The 22,274-nt window shown below is 46.0% G+C and overlaps 2 protein-coding genes across 2 annotated transcripts; one reads left to right on the top strand and one right to left on the bottom strand.

Moving 5' to 3' along the window:
- Positions 1–7,519: 7,519 nt before the first annotated feature.
- LOC139784831 (uncharacterized) lies at positions 7,520–15,051 on the top strand. The gene is made up of 7 exons (XM_071724014.1): positions 7,520–8,277; positions 8,743–9,083; positions 9,474–10,094; positions 10,187–10,763; positions 10,824–11,237; positions 11,340–11,555; positions 14,478–15,051. Exons 1-7 carry the CDS (start codon positions 7,520–7,522, stop codon positions 15,049–15,051), a joined length of 3,501 nt encoding a protein of 1,166 aa, XP_071580115.1.
- Positions 15,052–19,568: 4,517 nt separating this feature from the next.
- LOC139784830 (uncharacterized) lies at positions 19,569–20,327 on the bottom strand. The gene has a single exon (XM_071724013.1). The coding sequence runs from the start codon at positions 20,325–20,327 to the stop codon at positions 19,569–19,571; it is 759 nt and encodes a 252-aa protein (XP_071580114.1).
- Between the last annotated feature and the right edge of the window lie 1,947 nt (positions 20,328–22,274).

Here is a 22,274-nt window from a genome sequence, read left to right as displayed (position 1 = left end):
ATCCTTTGACAAACTTACGATAATAAGAACAAAACCCAAGAAAACTTCGTAATAAAGTTTTCGTGTGAGGAACCGGCCATCTCTCTACGGCAGCAACCTTTTCGGGGTCTGTAGAAATACCCTCTGCCGAAATTACATGACCCAAATACTTTACTTTCTTTCCGAATAAAACACATTTCTTAGGATTTATCTTTAAATTCGCCTCTTGTAACCGTAAAAATACTTTTCTCAGATTTTCTAACATCTCCGCAAAACTCTTTCCAAAAATTATTATATCATCCAAATAGACTAAACAAATTTTAGATAATAAACCTTGCAAAACTTTCTCCATAAGGCGCTCAAAGGTTGCAGGGGCGTTACACAAGCCAAAGGGCATCACCGTAAACTGCCAGAGCCCTCTACCGAACGAGAAAGCCGTTTTCTCCCTATCCTCGGGTCGAATCTTAATCTGCCAATACCCACTTTTAAGATCCAAAGTGCAAAACCAAACGTTACCTGATAGTTGATCAAATAAATCGTCAATCCTGGGGAGGGGATGTGAATCTTTTTCCGTTATTGCATTCACCATTCGAAAATCCACACAAAATCTAATTGTTCCATCTTTCTTCTTTACTAAAACCACTGGAGAAACCCAAGGGCTTTTCGATTCCTCAATTACTCCACAAGCTTTCATTTCCTCCATAACTTTTTCCACCTCCCCTCTTATTCGAAAAGGAATCCGTCGAGGTACCTGCTTTATGGGGAGAGAGTCTTTCACATTTACAACATGTTGAACAACATCACAGTTTCTCGCAACAATATTTTCAGAAAATACATTTTGAAATTGAACAAGAAATTCAGCAAAAAGTTCTTTCTCAGTTAAATTAAGATCCTGAGAATTATTCTTGAAGAGTTCTTTCAAGGAAACAGGGACTTTATTAGAAACATCCTCTATCCGAGCTAACTGCATTTCCGGTTTCGCAATTCTGAAAGCAGTATCAAAGATTTCCTCTAAATTTACGATTTTAAGAAAATCTACTCCAAGGAGACAATCATCGTTAATATCGGCTACCAGTAAAGGAATTATCACAGAGTAGCTTCCTATTTCTACCTTGGCTTCCACTTTAAATTCTATAAAAACTTTTTCACCAGTAGGATATCTCAAATTAATATTTTCGTTCTGAAACTTTTTCTTATTCGCTTCTACAAATTTCCTATTTAGTATAGAAACGTCGGAGCCCGTATCGACCTTGAAAGAACACTCTTTCCCATCAACTTTTCCTTCATAACAGAAATAATTATTATAATACAACTTTGTTTTATTTAAAACATTTTTATTATAGCCGCGTTTCCCTTTTCGTCGGGACATTCGGAACGGAAATGCCCGGTCTTTCCGCAAGACCAACACTCCCCCCGGCCGGCGCCAAACTTGCTGCCACGCCAATTCCCTTTCGGGCCCTTCCCCGCGCTCTTATTTTCCTCACCGCGCTTCTCGTTTCCTCCCGCATTTTCAACTTCCTTTTTCGCAAAATTCTTATTAAAATTTCCCCTGTTCCTCTCGGAATTATCCCCCAAGATAATTTTAAGCGCTTTAGCCCTTTCGACGGCCAAATTTAGAGAGGTTATTCCCTCCATCTGAAGCGCTCGCCGAATAAAATTTTCGGAAATAGCCGAGATAAATTGCGCGCAAGCGATTTTGTCGCGCAACTCATACGGACACTCGGGGTACGCCAGGCGAGATAAACGCTCGATATCGGAACCAAGAGCGGCTAGATCTTCCCCAAATTTTTGTTTACGATTCGTCAGTGCGGAATAACAATTTTGGGAAGAGTACCCTTCCCCAAAACGCAACTCGAGCTTCGTCCTAAGTTCCGCAAAGCTCAACCGTTCGACATCCTGCACTGTTTCTAGAATTGAACGCGCCCTCCCCCTCAAGCTTGAAGCTAACGCGACGGTTTTCGTCGCGTCGTCCCAACGATTCGCCCGCGCGATCAAACTGAGTTGAGAAAAATATTCTCGCAACGGAGTCGTCCCATCGTACGTATCAGGCTTGAGCTTGTAACCAAGCCTGTCACTCGCGTCCGCGGCACTTTCACTCGCGCGCACAGATTGCACTCCCGCGCCGCTCGCGACCGCGGCCCTCTCTCTCGCGTGCGCGCCTCGCGTTTCCGCGCCGTTCGCGACCGCGGCTCTCTCTCCCGCGTGCGCGCCTCGCGTTTCCGCGCCGCTCGCGACCGCGGCTCTCTCTCCCGCGTACGCGTCTCGCGTTTCCGCGCTGCTCGCGTCTCGCGCCCTCGAGTTCCCGGACGCTCTATTAATTAAGGAACTTAGCTCTGGGGTTTCGCTGGAATTCGTCCCACGGAGACGATGTAGTTCCTCCTCCTGGCGGCGAAATCTCTCGGCGTATTCGCGCTCTCTACGTGCGTGTTCCTCGCGCATCTCGCGGATCTCCCGTATTACCGCCTGAAGTGTGACGACTTCCGCCGTCATCTCCGCGGCGTCCGACTGTGGAGTCGCCATCCTGAGCCGTTTCCTTGTGGCCATGAGGATGTTCTCGGCCGTCGTAACGTGGCTCGTCGCTCGTCTTATCCGCGCAGCTCGTCCTTCCGATCCCGGACGAGCCCCCAAAATGTTACGCTCGACACGCGTTCGCCGCACTCACACAGTCGCACTGTCATCGCACTCGCGAACGCGCCGCGCTTCCCCGTCACCGGGAATAAAGTTACTCTCAGTTATATAAAAAACGGATTTATTGCTCAGAGATACAACGAGTCGCGTCCGACAAGTTCGAGGTCCAGAGCGTAATCTGACGACCGGCTGTTTGTAAACAACCGTCGTCAAGCATCCCGTTGTCCGGTTGCGATATTCTTCTGCCGCCCAGGCGTCTAACGAGCGATTCGGCACGAGCGCACAGCGAGCGCACAGCACGGGCGTAACAGTATATTGCGATAATCTCAGAACAATCGCATACGTACTGCGATTGACGAAGTACTTTCTACGAACGTTCGAGTGTCCGGGGTACCTTCTCCCATAGAATTTCGCAGCGAATGTTTCCATAGAATTTCGCAGCGAATGTCTACAGTTTGAGGGCAGTTTCAGGAAATGATGAAAACGGGAAGGTTTCAGTCGATCACTTATACACGCTCACATATAGATTAGGTTAGGTTATTAATATTTCATAATTTTACTTTATCATAAATTGATGTTTTTATTTATTAGTATTTATTACAATATAAATTGATGTTTTCATTAATATGAATTAATAATATGTGTAGTATATATGGAGGGGTTACAGCCGTAGTGTAAGTTACTTTTCTTAACCTATCGAGTTGATTGAGTTTATAGATGCAGTCTACACATGCAGATATGTTTAAAATATTATTTGTACCGGCGACAACGTTCAATAATTCCGTATCGTTACAAAACAAGGAAATATTTTCTGACTCGCAAAAAGTACTATTAAGATTCATGTACTTCACATCTTCTGCGTTAGAAGTGTTATAAGCGGTTTGCTGCAATATATTCTCATCTACCGCTTCAAATTTGCTCACATAAATAGCACGATCTGCATACAAAACAATTAATAATATATTATCGGATAAACATTATCAATACTCGAATGCCGTTTAATGATATAAATGTGTAACTTACTTTGCAATGCAGTTTTTATGTCTTCCGTCAGTGCCACGACTTCCGTCATTTTATTCAAAACGGCATCTATTTCATTTTGACCACTAATATTTGCTAAGTTTATCCTTTCGTAGAGTCCACCGATTGTGATATTTCCATAAACTTCAAAATCATTTCTGAAATCCATCTTACTTTCTATTGTCTGCACCGCTTTATGCTTTTTCAATTGCTTGTTTATTAACTCCGTCAGATTTACGTCGTTCACAGTGCCATCAATAATAAGAGACGGTGCATTAAGCTGGCCTCAGCACATAAAGGAGAATCGTCAATCTGCAAGTATATATTTTTAGAAAATTTAAGATACAATCTATATGCTTCATAAAGCACAGAAATGTGAGTACTTTGGAATGGAAAGACTTTCATAAGCAGCGCTTGACAATATGACACTGTTGTGACAATATCACTCTTTGAAGTGAAACGAGCTGACATTGTTAGCATAATCTAATTTCTGTATTTCTACGAATCTATTAGAACGCACGGAAAACCGGAGTATCTTCGTGAGCGATCCTACGACGACGACGTGCATAAAACTCTTATTCTGGAAGGGCAAGAGTTTTCTTGCCCCATAGAGCAACGTGTCGATCTTGTTGAAGTTCTCGCCAAGCCATACGTATATGAATATTCTCGTTTCCGACGCGATTCCCAAGTACAGCTGATTCATTCCGAGCCACATATTCATGTGCACCACTCCGGGAATTTCGAACTCTTGCTTCAACTGCATTTCGTACCTTCTTACGCTTTCGTTTTTGCTGAGGCGCAGAATGATGATTCCGTCGGTATCTTTCTGCACAACTATAAACGTACCAGCGCCATAATTATTTACAATTATCCGTTTTCCATTCGGTTGCGGATACGTTGCGACAAGTTGAGCTTTATCATCCTGAAAGACATATTGTTGTAGTTTTACAAAAAGCAGTGTCTTTTCTGTTATTCCACATAAAATAAGATGTAATATTGAATATAACTGTAATCGACATACAACCAATTGATAAAGTAAGATGTTTGAGGAGTCGACGGCAGCTGCGAACCAGAGCAATTGGTGCCCATCTTGCGTGGGAAAGAAGGTCGTATCTTGAAAGTCCGGCAAATCGAATGACAAGGTCTCTTCGAAACCATGCAGCACATTCACACCTGTGAATAAAATAAAAAGCAAGAACTCGTAAAATTAATTTCTCATCTCAATATATTTACAGATAATGATATCGACAATGATATCCGATCACTTTTTTCGAGCTTATAAAGGAATGACAAGAGCTAAAGTGATAAATAAAAAACAAATGTAATTTTTTTAATATCGCTAATATAATTACAAAGTGCAGGCAACGACAAATAGAAAAATAATTGTATTAAATTACAACTTGTGAAACTATTCTGCTGACGATTTAGAGGTTAAGGGCGCGGACACGTCAGGAGCGGTTTGGAGCGCGCGATAGACCGTGCACACACAAGCGGCTTGTCCCGCGCGGAAGAGCCGCCCGAAAGATCCGTGCACACGAGCCACGAGCCCGCCGCGACTCGCGTGAGGGGACCTAAGTCGTCTACAGACGATTCCGAGTCTCGACATCGAACTCGCGAAACTCATGTTCGACCGTTAGACGCCGTGCCGTCGTAAGCGGTGAGATCCCGACGACGGGCAGAGGCGCCGTACGGCAAACCGGGCTCGTGCGACGACCGGCCCGCGAGGACCGGCCGCCTAGTAGTGTGTCACATTGTTTTGAGCCTTTCGACTCACGAGACTCCTAGAGATATCATTGCCACCTTTGACTAGAGAGGATACGGCCTTAGGGGCGTTCAGGCATAATCCCACGGATGGTAGCTTCGCACCACCGGCCGCTCGACCGAGTGCGTGAACCGTGAATCGAGTTGTATAAAATATTACAAAATATCACGTAATTTATATACAAAAATTGTTTTGCTAACTTTATTAAATATTTTATAAGATGTAAGTTAGGGAAGAAAAAGGATTACCTTTGATATCAATCACGCTTTGTTTTCTTCATGCATTGCATCGTCGACATGTCACTCAGAGTGCTACCGGAAAAAGATCGGAACAGAATAAATGACGGATGCATGGCGCTGATATACGTACCGTTTTCATATCTTGAGTATAATTGAAGATTATACGCACGCGGAAGACACGAGTACGATACCATCTCAGTACTTCGAGTAAAACCTGAGATTTTACGCGCGCGGTAGAAAGGCGTACGTATCGTTTCCGTACCTTGAGTCAAACCTGAGATCATACACGCGCGAAAGAAAACCGAATAATACTGTAAAAGATATTATAGCGTTGATCTCAGTATTTTACGGATGATCACAGTACATTGAGTATAACAATGGGATGATACTTATAATATCATGTGCTGTGTGGGGCTTTCATTACTGTTGAGATTTGTCTTAGCACAAACATCGTTTATTCAAAACGGAGTCAATACATTTGAACGTCTTTAGCCAGCGACTGCTTACGTACGACTGACTTCTGACTGTGTCGAGCTTATAGAATAACATTGTTGTGTCACGCATAGGACACGCTCAAACCTCGTGACCGAGTGATGCTCCGAACTAGCCTGTAGAAATTTGCTTTTCCACTTGAATTTATATTTAAATTCTTAACAATTACATACGCACTTCTGAATATTGTTTTATAGCGTACCTCAACAAGTTGAATTTTTCCAACAATCTCGAATCGACAAAGTTGTAACTGCGTTGCTCTTTGTCTGCGCTTAGGGGGAGAGGAGCCAACGCCACAGTCAGCAGTTGAGGTTGAGGCCCCGGCCATTAATGGCGCTGTGTTGCTTTGCGTGCATGCTGCGACCACGTGTGATATTGTCGATGCAATAAAGTTAATTTTTTATTATAAGTTTGTAATTATTACGTTTATTATAATTTCAAAGGCTGTAAAACTTAAAAAAAAAATGCTCTTGATTGAGTGCTCAGCAGACAATTCTTTTCTTATTCTCGAAGAGAATTACGCAATTTGCGACGCGGCAACCGTGAAATCGGGTGATGTGATAAAATTTTTTTACAATAAAAAACATTATGAAGGGGAAGTTTTAAGATTATTATCAATTTCAAAATACACATTTATATATCCATATCTAAGTTCTAAAGATATGGCACGCCGTTTTGCTATTTATTAATAAGATTTTTTAATCTAAAATAAAAATTCAGTAATTGATTTAAACTGAAGTAGATAGTTTTTCGGAACCATTTTTATTATGTCATAACATAATAAAAATGAATTAAAATTATGTATTCACGTAAAATTAATTCAAAATAAAAATTTTATGAATAAATAGCAAAACGGCGTGCCATACATAGAGAAAGGTACAGTTTATATGTCGAATTACTTTTATGTTAGGACATAATTTTAATTCATTTTTATTATGTCATGAGATAATATTAATGTATTTTTATTATGTCGTAACATAATAATAATTGCAGAAATATAAATTATGTAAGCTATCATAGTAATTCAGTAAATTAAAATTATGCTACAACATAATAAAAATTCACGAATTAAAATTATGTCATGGTTAATAGAATTTCAGTGAATAAAAATTATGCCATAACATAATGAAAATTGAAAATTAGAATTACGTGTTACTATCATTTTGTCATGTACTCGACGACGACGGCAACACCGCGGCATCGGCCCGCGAGTCGCCGATGAGTCAGTCGGCTGCCGGATCCGATCCGGGCCGTGTCTCGCGAACCGTAACGATTTGTATCGAATAAAGAAAGCCGTTCAACCAAATCCCAGTTGTCCGTTGATATCCTTTATTGGCGACGAGGACTAAAGAAATCACGTGTGTGGAAAAAATAAGACTAAGACTATGTGCATTAAGTGATGAGTGATCTACTCGGGGAAGTCGAAAGAAATGTGGCAGAAGGAAAAACATCTTGGATATATACGTTGAATAAAGCCGCGTTGCAGAGAGCCTGTGAACATTACAAAATATCAATTTCTGAAGAAACCACCGTGGACGATCTACGGAAGCTGTTGGCGGATTTCACGAAAGAGCAAATTTCGTCGGACGAAAAATCGCAGCAATCGCGTGGTGAAAAGGGGTTTACACACGAGTCAACAGGGACCGTAAGCAGCCAGAGCGTGAGTAAACAAGACGAGACTATATTCGCTATGCCGGCGATAGGTAAACTGACGGAATTCGCTCAAGGCCAGCAGAGCTGGGAAGATTACATCGAGCAAGTCGAATTTTATTTGGACGCGAATAATATTATCGAGGAGTCAAAAAAACGTTCCACGCTGTTGACCGCGGTAGGAACCGCGAATTATGCGACTATTAAATCTCTTTGCTCACCGGAAGCACCGAAGAACGTATCGTACGAGAATATACTAAAAAAATGTCAACAACATTTTGGAAAACGGATCAACGAGTTACTGGGTCGAGTTAAATTTCATAAAAGGAATCAAGGGAATAACGAGACCCTACAAGAATTCGTGAGCGAAATTCGCAAGCTAGCATTGGACTGTAAATTCACCGGGCCAGCAGGGAAGTTGCCACTGGAAACAATGCTGCGCGATAGGTTTGTGGCGGGGATAGCGAACGAAGAGCTTCAGCGATATCTTTGCCGTAGGCACGAAGAGTACGTAAGCGAAACAAACACAGACGGATTGACTCTCGATAAAGCGTTGGAAATTGCGGGCAACGCGGAAGCAGCCGAATTGCAACAAAAAATCATAAAAGACTCCGAGGCGTTGACGATAAAAAAAATAACGCAAAATAAAGGGTTTAATAAAAATAAAAATAACAATCGAAATGAAGAATCGACGCGAAAGCCGTGTTTCAGATGCGGGTATACTAACCATACCGCGGATAAATGTTTTTATAAAAACGAAACATGCAATTTCTGCGAAAAAACCGGTCATATCATTCGGGCATGCATCAGTAAAAAAAACTCGAAACCGCAGACATCGGGAAAGAAAAAAGAAACGCCAAAAACACAACAAATAAACCGGGATTCAGATTCAGAGTCAAACGTTATGTCAATGACGATCGAGACGAGCGAAAAAAAAAAGAAAACGACTACACTATTGAAGTCCCTGAAAAGGGAGCACTTGACCAGGTGGGAGAAATTAAAAACCTGCCGCCAGGCCAAGACCTTGATGAAAAACTGCAGACCAGGAAGAGCTAAAGAACTACTGGCGCTGAGCAAACAAAAACTGAGAGTGGCGGTGGGGCTGCTCACTGGCCACTCTGCCCTACTCAGAGCGCACCTATTCAACCTCGGACTCGCGGAACAAAAAGAGTGCCGCCTATGCGGGGACGAGAAAGAAAATAACGTGCATATACTGTGCCATTGTCCGGCACTTATATGCAAAAGATATAAAACCTGGGGACGAATGTACCTAAGTCCCCAGGATTTGGAAAGTGCTAGATCTAATAAACCTGGTACAAAGCTCAAGACTGACCTTAGAAACCTAGCAGGAAAAAGAGTGGGGAGGCACAAAGGATCAGTAAGATCTAGGTGCCGTCGGGGGCCCCAGTGGAACCACCCACTATTCTACTACTACTACTACTACTACACTATTGAAGTCGAAGTGGAATCAAGATTAGTAAAATTCGAAGTCGATAATGGTGTACACCTCTCATTAATAAATAAAAACACGTACAAAATACTGTGGCCGAAAAAGGAACCTTGTTGGTCAGAAAAAAAACCAAACTCTTCGGTTACGGGAAGAAACCGCTGAAAGTAATAGGAACGACGGACGTCTCCGTTAAATACAAAAAAGTAAAAACGACTCTACCGCTAGTAATAGTTGACGAGACAAAATCTATTAGGACGCAACTGGTTCGAAGCATTAGGCATAAGGGTTACGGGAATCAACAGTATCACACGAAAAGAAAAAGTGCGTTGCAAAGAATCAGTACTGGAGCAGTTTGCATCATTAACGCTGCCGACACTGTCCGGACACAACGGGCCGCCTATCAACATTCAACTGAAAGAAAATGCTCGGCCTCGCTTCATAAAAGCCAGACGTATACCGTACGGGCTGCAAGAAGCTGCTTCGGATGCGTTGAAATCGATGGTACAACAAGGGATGCTGCGGCCAGTAGACCAATCCGAATGGGCTACGCCGGTAATCTTCGTGAGAAAAGCCAACGGAAAAATCCGCGTGGTGGGAGATTATAAAATAACGGTGAATCCGGAGATCATGAACTCGGAATATCCGTTGCCCACGGTCGAAGAGGCGCTATCAATTCTAAACGGAGGAGTAATCTTCTCACAGGTGGATCTCAAGGACGCTTATAAACAGCTTCGAGTGGACGAAGAGACGTCAAAGATATTGACAATCAGGACACCGAGAGGACTGTTGAATGTGATGCGTCTTCTGGATGGCATCGCTGCAGCGCCTTGTATTTTTAAAAAATACATGGTAACGATAATGGCCGGTATTTCAGGTATACAAATATACCTCGACAATATAAAAATTCAAGGAAAGACTTCGGACGAACATGACGAGAGATTGACAGAAGTTCTGCGTCGATTGCAGCAGGCAAATCTCCGGATAAACGTCAAAAAATCAATTTTTCGAGTAAAATGGAATTCCTGGGTCACAAAATCTCGGAAGAAGGAATTCAAACTATCGACGATAAAGTAAAGGCAATTAAAGAAATACCGGCACCAAAAAACAAACGAGATCTTCAGGTTTTCCTGGGTGGGGTGAATTTCTATGCGAGGTTCATAAAAGATCGTGCGCGTATAGCAGAACCCCTTCACCGACTGTTGGATGACAACACGGAATGGATGTGGACCGACAAGGAACAGAAATCGTTCGATGGATTGAAAAACAAACTCGCTGGATCGGAAGTGTTAATACATTTCAACGACGCCCTGTCAATAGTTTTATCAGCCGACGCTTCTCCTCATGGAATCGGAGCTGTACTGGCGCATGAAATGCCGGATCACCGAGAAAGAGCGATCGCTTTTTCGTCCAAATCACTGAGTAAAACACAGCGACACTATGCGCAATTGGACAGAGAAGCATTGGCTCTCGTAGAGGCGGTCAAACATTTTCACCAATTTATAGCGGGGCGAAGGTTCAAGCTGATCACAGATCACAAACCTCTGTTGGGAATTTTCGATCACAAGAAAAAAAATTAGGGTATAATATCACCGAAATTAAACAGGTACAAAATTACACTGTCGGCGTATGATTACGAGTTGATTTATCGACCGGCTAAAAACCACGGAAACGCGGACTTACTCTCGCGTTTTCCCTTGCAGGAAGAGGCAGCCGAAGACGAAAAAATCGGGGATGTGCTGATGCTCGAGGGAATCACGAAGAATCCGATTACACCAGAAGAAATAGCTGCGGAAACAGGAAAAAATAAGGGACTACGGACGATAAAGAAATGGCTGCAAACACGGTGGCCAAGCAAGATACCTCCGGAACTAAAAGTATTCTGGCAGAAAAGAGACGAATTGTCAATTATAAACGACTGCATAACCTGGGGAGCGAGGGTAGTGGTGCCGCGAGCCCTGCAACCAGAGGTACTGAACTATTTACATGCGAATCATCCCGGCATAGTGACCACAAAAGCGTACGCACGGTCCTACGTTTGATTGCCAGGGATTAATCGTGACATCGAGCTGAAGATAAAAAATTGCGACAAATGTCAAGAGGTGCGAAATAATCCATCTAGAGCTCCAGTACAAGCATGGGAATCGCTGAACGAGCCATGGAAGCGGCTCCACGTAGACTTCGCCGGGCCGTTCCAAGGACAAATTTTTTTAATCATCGTGGACGCCTACTCAAAATGGACGGAGGTAAGACGAAAGCAACAAATCAAGCAAAAAGCACGGTCACAATCTCAGGAAGACGACGGGAAAGTCTACAGTAACCTACGACTGATCCAGGGGTGAGGGATGTCATGTACTCGACGACGACGGCAACACCGCGGCGTCGCGGCGTCGGCCCGCGAGTCGCCGATGAGTCAGTCGGCTGCCGGCTCCGATCCGGACCGTGTCTCGCGAACCGTAACGATTTGTATCGAATAAAGAAAGCCGTTCAACCAAATCCCAGTTGTCCGTTGATATCCTTCACATTTCAATCCCAGATTTCATATAAAATTTTAAATTAAAAGAAATTTTTATTATGTCAAGACATAACATTTATTGGGAATTCCCATTATGTACATAATTTTAATTCTCGAATTTTTATTATGTACATAATTTTAATTCTTGATTTTTTATTATGTACATAATTTTAAATCTTGAATTTTTATTATGTAGGGGAGACCGGGGCTAAGCCGACACTATTTTTTCAAAGGCAATTTTTAATATTTAATTAAAATTTTTAGGCAAATTCAATGGTACATATTTAAAGAGTGTTTCTTCAGGTACAAAATTGATTCAGGAAATTTTGCTGTACGTCGCTTTGTTTTGCCGCCAGAAAAGGAAAAGTGACGCGAAGACAAATTTTCGAATTAAAAAATGCCGGGGCAAACTCGACACCCCGCCGGGGCAAACTCAACACTTTGTCTGATCGACACAATTTGATCTGGAACTTATTTTTTACTGTCTGAAAATGAAAATACATTGTTTATTGTGTATTTAAAAAGTACAAAAATTCGGAATAAAGTAGCTAGAACAATCATTTAAAATAATGAGAACAAAAATTGTTGAATTTTCAATTATCTTCATCTAAACTCATGTCTGAAAAACAATTAATGCAGGTAAACTCGCGATCGGACGTGCGCATACATTTGTCATGAGCCATACGGCTGCATGACAAGCATCGTTTGTTACTGGGATCCGACGAAACGGCGTGGTGTTGACTTTGCCCCGGACGTCGTTTTTCACTTTTGTCACTTCAAAAACATGAAAATTTTGAAAATATGCAAAAACGATTATCGGATTCATATAGAGCATCAAATTTCCCATCAAAATCACTTACCGGTAGATTCGCAAGAGTAAAGTTCGATGAAAGAGTAGACATTTTCGAGAGATCAGAAAAATTACTTTTCACTATCAAAAACGCTTATGTCGCGTTAAAAATTACACTATAACTCAGAATGTTACCAAATTCCGTTGATAATACTGGCACATAAAGACGCATTTACAGTAGGAAAGGCAAGTTTCTACGATAGATTTAAATTGGCAAAAAGCCTAGTGTCAAGTTTGCCCCGTTGTCGGCTTAGCTCCGGTCTCCCCTACATAATTTTAATTCTTAAATTTTTATTATGTACATAATTTTAATTCTTGAATTTCCATTATGTACATAATTTTAATTCCTGAATTTTTATTATGTACATAATTTTAATTCTTAAATTTTTATTATGTACATAATTTTAATTCTTGAATTTTCATTATGTACATAATTTTAATTCTTGAATTTTTATTATGTACATAATTTTAATTCTTGAATTTTTATTATGTACATAGTTTTAATTCTTGAATTTTTATTATGTACATAATTTTAATTCTTAAATTTCCATTATGTAGGAAAGACCGGGGCTAAACGGTCTGTTTTTTTTCGGTGCCGATTTTTAACAAGAAAATAAATAATTTTAGTTAAATGTGATATACCACTGTAAATAGTGAACCTTTAGCTACAAAATTTATTAAGGAAATTTTTATCTACGTCGCTTTGTTTAACCGGTATAGAGCAAAAACGACAACGGTGGAAAAATTGAAATCTAAAAAATGCAGGGCTTATCGGTCCCCCCCCCGGGGCTAATCGGTCACACTGCATTTTTAATACATATACGTACATCTAATCCTGAAAAATGATAGGATACATTTTAATAATTGTTTTTTAAGAGAAAAATATAAAAATTTATTTAAAATTTTTATGCAAAACATTATTAAAAAATAATTGTTTTACCTATTCCATAAAACAATTTAGGCACATGAATACAGAGGTTAATCAAATCGTAAATCCCCAACGGCACGTCACATTGTCAACGCGGGCAACCACGGGGAACACGCGTGACGGCGTTCCGGTGCCATAGGATCAGCGCGGACCCTCGACCAACCTAACCAAGCCGCGTTTCTCGCGGGGGAGCGACAAATAGCGACAGGGGGGGTTAGAAAAGCTCGCGGTGGAGCGCGACCATTTTACCGACTCGACGGCGTCCTCGCGCCGATTCCTCGACGCGCCGACGACGACGACGACGACGACGGCCATGACCACCACGACAACGACGACCACGACCACCACCACGACGACGGCCACGACCACCACGACGACAACGGCCACGACCACCACGACGAAGACGACGACGACGACGACGACGACGACGACGACGACGACGACGACGACGACGTCGACGATGACCACCACCGACACCACCACCACTACAACGGCGGCGACAATGACGCCGAGACGATGCGGCGAACGCTGGACGATGCGGTCGCACGCGCGACTGTCACTGACACAACGACCAACAACGTCGATTTACCGCGGCCGGGAGTCGGGACGATCTACCGCGCGTGCGGCATGTCAACTCTCGCGCGGAAATCGCAGGATCTCAGAGCCGTACCTCGCCGACGTGCCGTGAGCGCGAGCGATCTCGAAAACAACGGTCCGCCATCTTTTTGGTCGGCCAAAACACCCCTTTTGCGACGATACGTGCGTACCATTTCCCTCCTACACAAACTGACGCACGTGCCAGGGAAGACAGAATCACGCTCGAGGGAAACCTTGCGACCGCGCGTTTCGGCAAAAGGGCCCGGAAAGATGCGACCAGCGGGCTCGCCGGAAAAAGGACCAACTGAGGGAACGGAGGCGACGGCCGGCAATGAGAAACGATCAAAACCGCGACAATCTCCAAAATCAGGGGCCCGGAGGAGCATTCCCCGGACCTGGTACACACGTCCACCGGGTCGGCGTCATCGCCAGACCAAGTTCCCGGGAAATTCATCGTCCCCAGGAACAAAAGTGCTCAGTCACCTCCCAAGGACCTGGGACACCCGCCCAAGGGGTCGGCGTCATCGTCAGACCAAGTTCCCGGGAAAAACATTTCCTCCAGGAACAAAGGTCCTTATCCGTCTTTCGAGGACCTGGGACACTTTCCCAGGGGATCGGCGCCATGGCCAGACCAAGTTCCCGGGAAAAGCATCTTCCCCAGGAACGAAGGTCAGGAGAGGCAGTACAAGCATCCCCGCAGGGCAGCCGAGGGGTCGGCGTCAACGGCCGACGACCAAAAGATCACCCGGACATCGTCTACAGGAAAATCACCCGGAATCGTCATCGAGGGCATCTCCATGGAGGTGCGCACGGGTCGGCGTCAACGACAAAAGGTGAAAACCTGGTGCATCGGGATCGAAGGCGGAAGGTTCTCGCACTGCGCTGCGCGTGGAAATTTCCACGAGAACCTTCTGGAACGTTTGCGAAGACGAAATGCGCAATAGGGCATTCGGCGGGCGCGTGATAGTCATGTTGTTTTCGCGTGATCGCGCCGGGCGTACGTGCCGAATACAATAGGCGAAAAGAGAAAGTTCGGGAGTGGGAACGACTCGGCATAGTGGGGAGGCGAAGCGAGAGCCATTGCTCGAGGCAGTCTCTCGGGTATTAGTCTAAGAGCTGGCTACATAAAAATGCAAGGTATAAGGTACATAAAATATTTATAGCTAGAGAGGTTCCATTAGCACTCCCGAACACTGAGTGACCAGTCTGCCTGCGCGCTTAGGAAGATTAAGGCGGGGGCGGACGGTCAAAAATGACAAATTTTACAAGGAAAAAAATGATAAAGCTCAGGGATAAAAATTATAGGAATGTTAAGTATTTGTTGCTACGAAACGCGGAAAATTATTGGCAGACGATTTCGTGGAAGAGAAAGGGCCGGCAGACTGCAACAAAGCGGCGTTAACTTTTGTGGAAAAAAATGATAAGCTTTATGATTAAAAATTATTGGTAATAATTACTAAACTGTTAACGAAGTTATGTGCTAAATGGCAGACGAAAAAACTGAAGACAACATCGAGGCAGACTGTGATGAAGAGCGCGGTTTCGATCGCGCTTAACGAGTTAGTTCCGTACGATGCGTTACTACGATATGTTATTTTGTTATTTATATGAATATATTACGTGTTTCTTTTTTTCATTAATGGATTCAGTTTGTATTCATTCTTTTATTGTTAAAAATAAAATGATTAATTTATTTATTATATTGAATCTAAATTGTTACTAATTAATCTCATAACATTTTTGATCTGCAGTTGAAAACTATATATAAGCATTTTTCTACAAGTTTTAAAATAATATATTGAGGTTTTAATAGATTGAGAGATTCGAAAATTATATTCGAAAATTCAACGCAGGTATAAAAACCGTTTGAAACGGTTCAGAGGGACCAAGCGGCCGAGAAACAGCTGTATAGTAGAGGCTGGAGAAGGTCATTTATGATGAACAGACGTCCAACGTGTATATATATTGTGCCGAATTTTATTTTTCTTCAGTGGTTTTTAGAATCTTTATTTATTATTTATATTTTGCAAATGTCAGTGAACTATTCGCAAAATGAGTTCGGAGCAAAAGTGTGTATTTTGTAACAACAGTAGTGAAACTAAAATCACACTTTTTAACGATAAAAATTTGGAAAAATGCAGAAAGATTTTTAAAATTCGTGTGACCTACAAGCTAAAGTATAATGAACTTATTTTACCAACAACTCCAGATAAAATCAATAGGTACCATGGAAATTGTTACAGTAATTTCACGGCTCTTAAAAGAAAGTATGTTGACATAAATATAGTGAATTGGTGAAATTACAGCAGTCTGGAAATACAATACCGGAGCCTGATCCTTTTTTTTTGTTGACGAGGGAGAAATCGCTGGATACCCCCCCCCTCTGGGGTGAGGGGGGACGGTTATGCGGGAGTTGCACCCGCTAAAACTCCCCCGATGGTTCCTACTGACGTTATACGTTGAAGAGGCCCCGGGACAAACTAGATCTCAACCTTGAGCCTCTTCACGTCCTGCCCTTTCGGCAAACCCCGAGCAAAGCTAAAGTTGTGACGAATGGACAACCATACGCCCATTCGTCCCCCCCCCTTCCCAAGGTGTCACCGTAATGACTGTGGGGAGATGGCAATCCCCAACCATTCCCCACCCCTGGGGCAGGGAGGGGAGGTGGGGAAGGTCCTAGGTCCGCCCCCCCTCCCCCCACCTGCGCCTTCTAGCGGAAGGCAGGCGGCGCCAGGACTCCAGGGCGAACCCCAGAGCCCCACACCCGCCCATACCTCCGCGGCGCAGGAGGAGCGCTTGTGACAGGGACCCTATAGGGACCCCGTCCGAGCCCCCCCTACGCCGCCCCAACAGCTCGGTATCGAGCTCGGAAGGGGGGAGGAGGAGCCTCCGCAGAGCGGAGACCCTCGTCCCCCCTCCCCTATTTCTCCTTCAACACACGTTCCATCCGCGGCCATCGCGGGGGACGGGAGAAGGACGCCCCCGTCGGGGGGCGTCCCCCCGCCCCCGCCTTGCTGCCATCCTCCTGTCATCTCCGCCTCCTCCCTCTTTGAGGGAGGGGACCCCCGCTATCTCTACGTCTACTCCCCTCCCTAATTCTCTCATCCGCCTCCTTCCGCGACATAACACTGCCGCAGAAGGAGACGAATGCCTGCCACTTCTCCTCGCCCCCCGACCCTACCGCGGCCGCGATGATGGCCGAGGGGGAGAGGTCCTGCCCCACCACCTCCCGGAGGGCACGGCGCAGCTCCTCCCATGCCGGGCAGAACTCCAGCGTATGCTGCGCCGTGTCCGCCCCCTCCGGGCAGTGGTGGCACCCCGTGGTGCGCTCCTTGCCGATGCGGCACAGATACTCACCGAAGCAACCATGCCCGGTGAGCACCTGCGCCGCCCGGAAACTTATTCCGCGTCCCCGTTGGCCCGCCCAATCACGCAGGACGGGCCGTATAGCCTCTCGGACCCTCACGCCGCCGGGAACCCTGGGATCGTCCAGGTATTCCTCCCATCGGCGGAGAAGGTCCTCTTTGGCTTGTAACTTCAGCGCGACCCTCGCTCTTTTGGGAAGATCGGTGGTCCCCCGTGCCTCCTTCGCGGCCTTTGTCCGCCGATATACCTCGGCCTGGGACTCGGCCAACAGGACCACCGGTGGGATTCCCGCGAGGGTCGTTGCCGCCGTATGGGAAACGGTCCGATACGTGCGGGCAGCTCTGCTAGCTATTATTCGCTGCGTTGCGTGTAGTTCCCTCCTGAGGCGGCTGTTGGTCGCCGCCTCTGCCGCCCACACCGGTGCTCCGTAGAGGAGCATGGAGTGGACCATTGCCACATACAGGCGACGCACATGCCCGCCAGGCCCCCCCAGGTTTGGGAGCAGTCTGGTGAGAGCGTTAGCCGCTACCCTCACCTTCGGCGTTGTGCGGGCAATGTGCTCGCTGAAGCTACTATCCTCCGTGAGTTACAGCCCTAGGTATTTAAGGCTGCGCTCTATGGGGACGCGGATTCCTTCAACGGTGAGACCGAGCTCTCTGGGGGGTGGCTCCCGCTGTGACCTTTTTTAAACAAAGAACCAGGTAGCCTGGGTCTTTTGCGGGGCCACCCTGAGGCCCAGCCTCCCAACAGAGCGCACCACGCAAGCCGTAGCTACGTTGGCCAACCCTAGTGTTTCCCGCCATCCCCTCCCGCCGACTACCATGTACACATCATCTGCGTACCCTGTCAAATGGCAGCCAGCGGGAAGGTCAGTCCTCAGGACCGCATGATACGCGATGATCCACAGAAGCGGGCCCAATACGGACCCCTGTGGAACACCGCACTCCATGAGCTTGGTCCTGAGGATCCCATCCCGATCCACGTACAGTAAACCTCTGCCCCGGAAGTAATCCTCGACCAGTTTGATTAGGTAAGGGGGAACGTCAAAGTGAACTAGCGCTTCCCCCACCACTGACCACGGGAGGGAGTTGAAGGCGTTTCTTATGTCGAAACCAACCCCCAAAGCCACTCCTCCCTCCCTTATTACAGCCTCCGTGCGGGCAATGGCGCTCAAGATGGCGTCTACCGTTGATCTGCCCGCACGGAAGCCGTACTGGTCTTCGCTGAGGTTTATTCCGTCCTTCCGAGACAGATGCCGGACGAGGCGCTCGGCGATCACTCGCTCCAAAATCTTTCCGGCCTCGTCCAACAGGCATATAGGTCTGTACGCGGATGGGTCTCCCGGCGGTTTGCCGACCTTGGGCAGCAACACCAGGCTGGCCCCTTTCCATATCTTGGGGAACTGACCGGCCCTGAAGCAGTGCGTGAAGACTCTCTGCATTCGACCGGTTAGTCCCCCGGCGGCCAGAGTCCACGCCCTGCCCGGGATTCCATCAGGGCCGGGAGCTTTGTTTCTCCCGACCCTGCGGAGGACCCTCGCCATTTCCTCCTCGGTGACCCCCATTTCATCCTCATTCCACTCTTGGGTGGGGACTTCGGGGAAACCCGTTGCCCCACCCCTGTCGGCAGGAAACAGGGTATTTACTACCCCGCCGACAAAATGGGGGTCTAATGACCCCGTAATCGGGGGCGCCCGTGCCCTCAATTTGTTGAGGATGATCTTATATGGGCGCCCCCACGGATCCTCATCGAGCGTGGCGAGGAGCTCGCCCCAGGCAGACTCCTTGGCCGCCTTGATCGCGCAGGAGAGGTCCTGGCGGGCGGAACGCCAGGCCTCCCCCGCCTCTTCCTCTGTGATGGGTCCTCTTCTACCTGCATGGATCCTCATCCATCTCCTCTTGGCGGAGTTAGCGACTCGCCTCAAACCCGCTATCTCGCCACTCCACCAATATACGGTGCGCCGTGGTTGTCAGCCTTTCAGGCGTGGCATTGAGATGTCGCATGCGCGTTCCATCAGGAGCCGTAGCTCCCCCGCTTCTGCATCGACATCTACCGGCGCATTCGTTTCCTCCCGTGCTTCGTCCTCATCCTCTCCCTACGTCATGCCGAGGATCGAAGCTCTAAACAGGTCCGCGTTGACCTGCTTAAGGGCCCATCTCCTTCGCGCGTCTGTCGCAGTCCGGCGACGGTCCATCTCGGCCGGGGTAGTGATCCCGACGCGCATCCGAATCAGCTGATGATCGGACAGCGTTTCCGCATCCGGGACCACCATCCAGCCGCTTATGCTGCGCGCGGCAGACGGGGTCGCCCAAGTGGTATCCACCACCGAGGAGCCCCGCCGCCTCACGCACGTTCTCTCCCTGCCCTCATTTATGAGGCATAATCCGATGTCCGCCGCCCAGGCTTCCAGCGTCCTTCCCTTCGCGTTCGTGACCGGGGACCCCCACAACGCAGCTTTTGCGTTGAAGTCCCCGGCCACGACAGTCCGACCAGATCCACTCGAGCCACAGAGCCTCTCTATGCACGCCTCTATCTCTTCTAGAAGCTGCTCGAACCTGGCCAGACTCCAATTTGGGGACGCATAAACGCTTATGAAGGAAATGGACCCCCATATTGCCGCAACGTATCCTACACCGGCCTCAAAACGAGTGCACGGCGGGGATTGCGGCAGTGCATTCCAGTAAATCGCGGCGGAGCCGTTTATATCCGATATCCAGTTGGGATGGTTTATTGGTATCATATACGGCTCCGACAGTAACCCCAACCCACTCCCGCGTTCGGCCACCGTCTGTAGAAACAGATCCTGGGCCGCGCGGGCATGGTTGAGGTTGATTTGTAGGATCTCTAAGGACATTGCGAGGCAGTGTCCCCGAGGTCCTCAGCCTCCATCGCCTGTACTTCCGCGGCAACGGGTATTTGTGCCGCTTCAGGTTAAACGTCCATGGCGAGATCCGACCATCCTTCAGATCCTTCGCCCGTGGCCCATTCTCCGCTGTTCATCGTCTCATTGACTGGGACTCTTGTGTCGGTCGTCGTGACGGCCTTGACGTCTTCCTTAACCCCTGTCGCAGCTTTCGCAGGCTTGGGGGTTGACTCTTTTGTTTTCCCCAGAGTCTTTTCTCCTTTTTTAAGGGTGGCTATCGTGTTTTGCGACAGTTCCACCCTTGTGTTCTTCGTTACCTACGGGAGTTTCCTAATGGGTTTCCCCCGGCTGGTTTCAGGTTCGGAATTCGGGCTAGTTGTCGAACCTGTCTTTTCTGTGCGGGATACGGGGACCGAGCTGGAAGTTTTAACGTCTCCCTTGCTTGGTTTCCCAGCTCCCTTTTTCTTGGAGGCAGCCGCGTTTTGGCTTTTGCCTTTCCCTCCCTTGCAGGCCTTTCCCCCAATGCGATGATTCGCTGGGAGGCCTGTCTCGGCGCAGATAACGCAGTGCGCTGGTGCCTGACACGTGCTGGCCAAATGGCCGTTCTGCCCACACCTATAGCATAGGCCTGTGCGGTCGTTCGGACTCTTGCACGTCTCCCTCGTGTGCCCCATTGCCATACAACGGAAGCACTGTAAGGGTCGCTTCTGGAGGACCTCCACATTGGCCCTCGACCAGCCTATGTCCAGCCTTGTCTCCTTCATGAGCTTACCGGAGCCTGATCCTAGTAAGTACATAAATTCTTATATGACTTTTTCAATACATTGTTGATAAATAATAAAACTAATTTATTGTTTATTTTATGTAGCTAATAACGAATCGACTGCCTCATCTTCTGAGAGTCAAGCTACACTGTCTTGTCAGTCCAGCACGAGTTCGACAGGTAATAATTACAATTTGTTTATATTTAAATTACTGTAGAACTAGACGCTGAGAGAGTAATAACTAATTTATTGTTTATTTTATGTAGCTAATAACGAATCGACTGCCTCATCTTCTGAGAGTCAAGCTACACTGTCTTGTCAACCCAGCACGAGTTCGACAGGTAATAATTACAATTTGTTTATATTTAAATTAGTGTAAAACTAGACGCCGAGAGAGCCACGAAAAGGGACGCTATGGGCCCGGCTTGGTGCGGTAAGAATCGGCAGGCTGTTTTCCCCCTCCCTTGACCTAAGGAAAGCGTCGCTTGCTTCTCCCCCCCCCCGCTTTCAATCTCATATTTGTTAATAGTCATTTTTAATTTTTAATGTCGTTTTTTAGCAGATATCAACGAAATCGAATCTGAGGATGATATCGATTGCGAAAGCGAAGAAGATATGCAGTACGATGAATCCGATGCAAACAGCGAAATAGAATAAGTCTACAATTTTTTATAGTATTTTTTTGTTAATAAAAAATTATTCTAATGTTAAACATATCTTTTAGCACTTATTATATATGTATATAATATAGAAATTGTTATCTTATTGTCGACATAATATAATTAACAAAATAACATATCGTAGTAACGCATCGTACGGAACTAACTCGTTAAGCGCGATCGAAACCGCGCTCTTCATCACAGTCTGCCTCGATGTTGTCTTCAGTTTTTTCGTCTGCCATTTAGCACATAACTTCGTTAACAGTTTAGTAATTATTACCAATAATTTTTAATCATGAAGCTTATCATTTTTTTTTCACAAAAGTTAACGCCGCTTTGTTGCAGTCTGCCGGCCCTTTCTTTTCCACGAAATCGTCTGCCAATAATTTTCCGCGTTTCGTAGCAACAAATACTTAACATTCCTGTAATTCTTATCCCTAAGCTTTATCATTTTTTTCCTTGTAAAATTTGTCATTTTTGACCGTCCGCCCCCGCCTTAATCTTCCTAAGCGCGC

This window comes from Temnothorax nylanderi, unplaced genomic scaffold (genome assembly GCF_030848795.1).
Source record: "Temnothorax nylanderi isolate EJ_2023f unplaced genomic scaffold, tnyl_v1.0 TNYL_tig0687_pilon, whole genome shotgun sequence".
Taxonomy (NCBI): domain Eukaryota; kingdom Metazoa; phylum Arthropoda; class Insecta; order Hymenoptera; family Formicidae; genus Temnothorax; species Temnothorax nylanderi.
The sequence above is the reverse complement of the archived record's forward strand: the minus strand, read 5'-3'. Positions and strand labels throughout refer to the sequence as shown.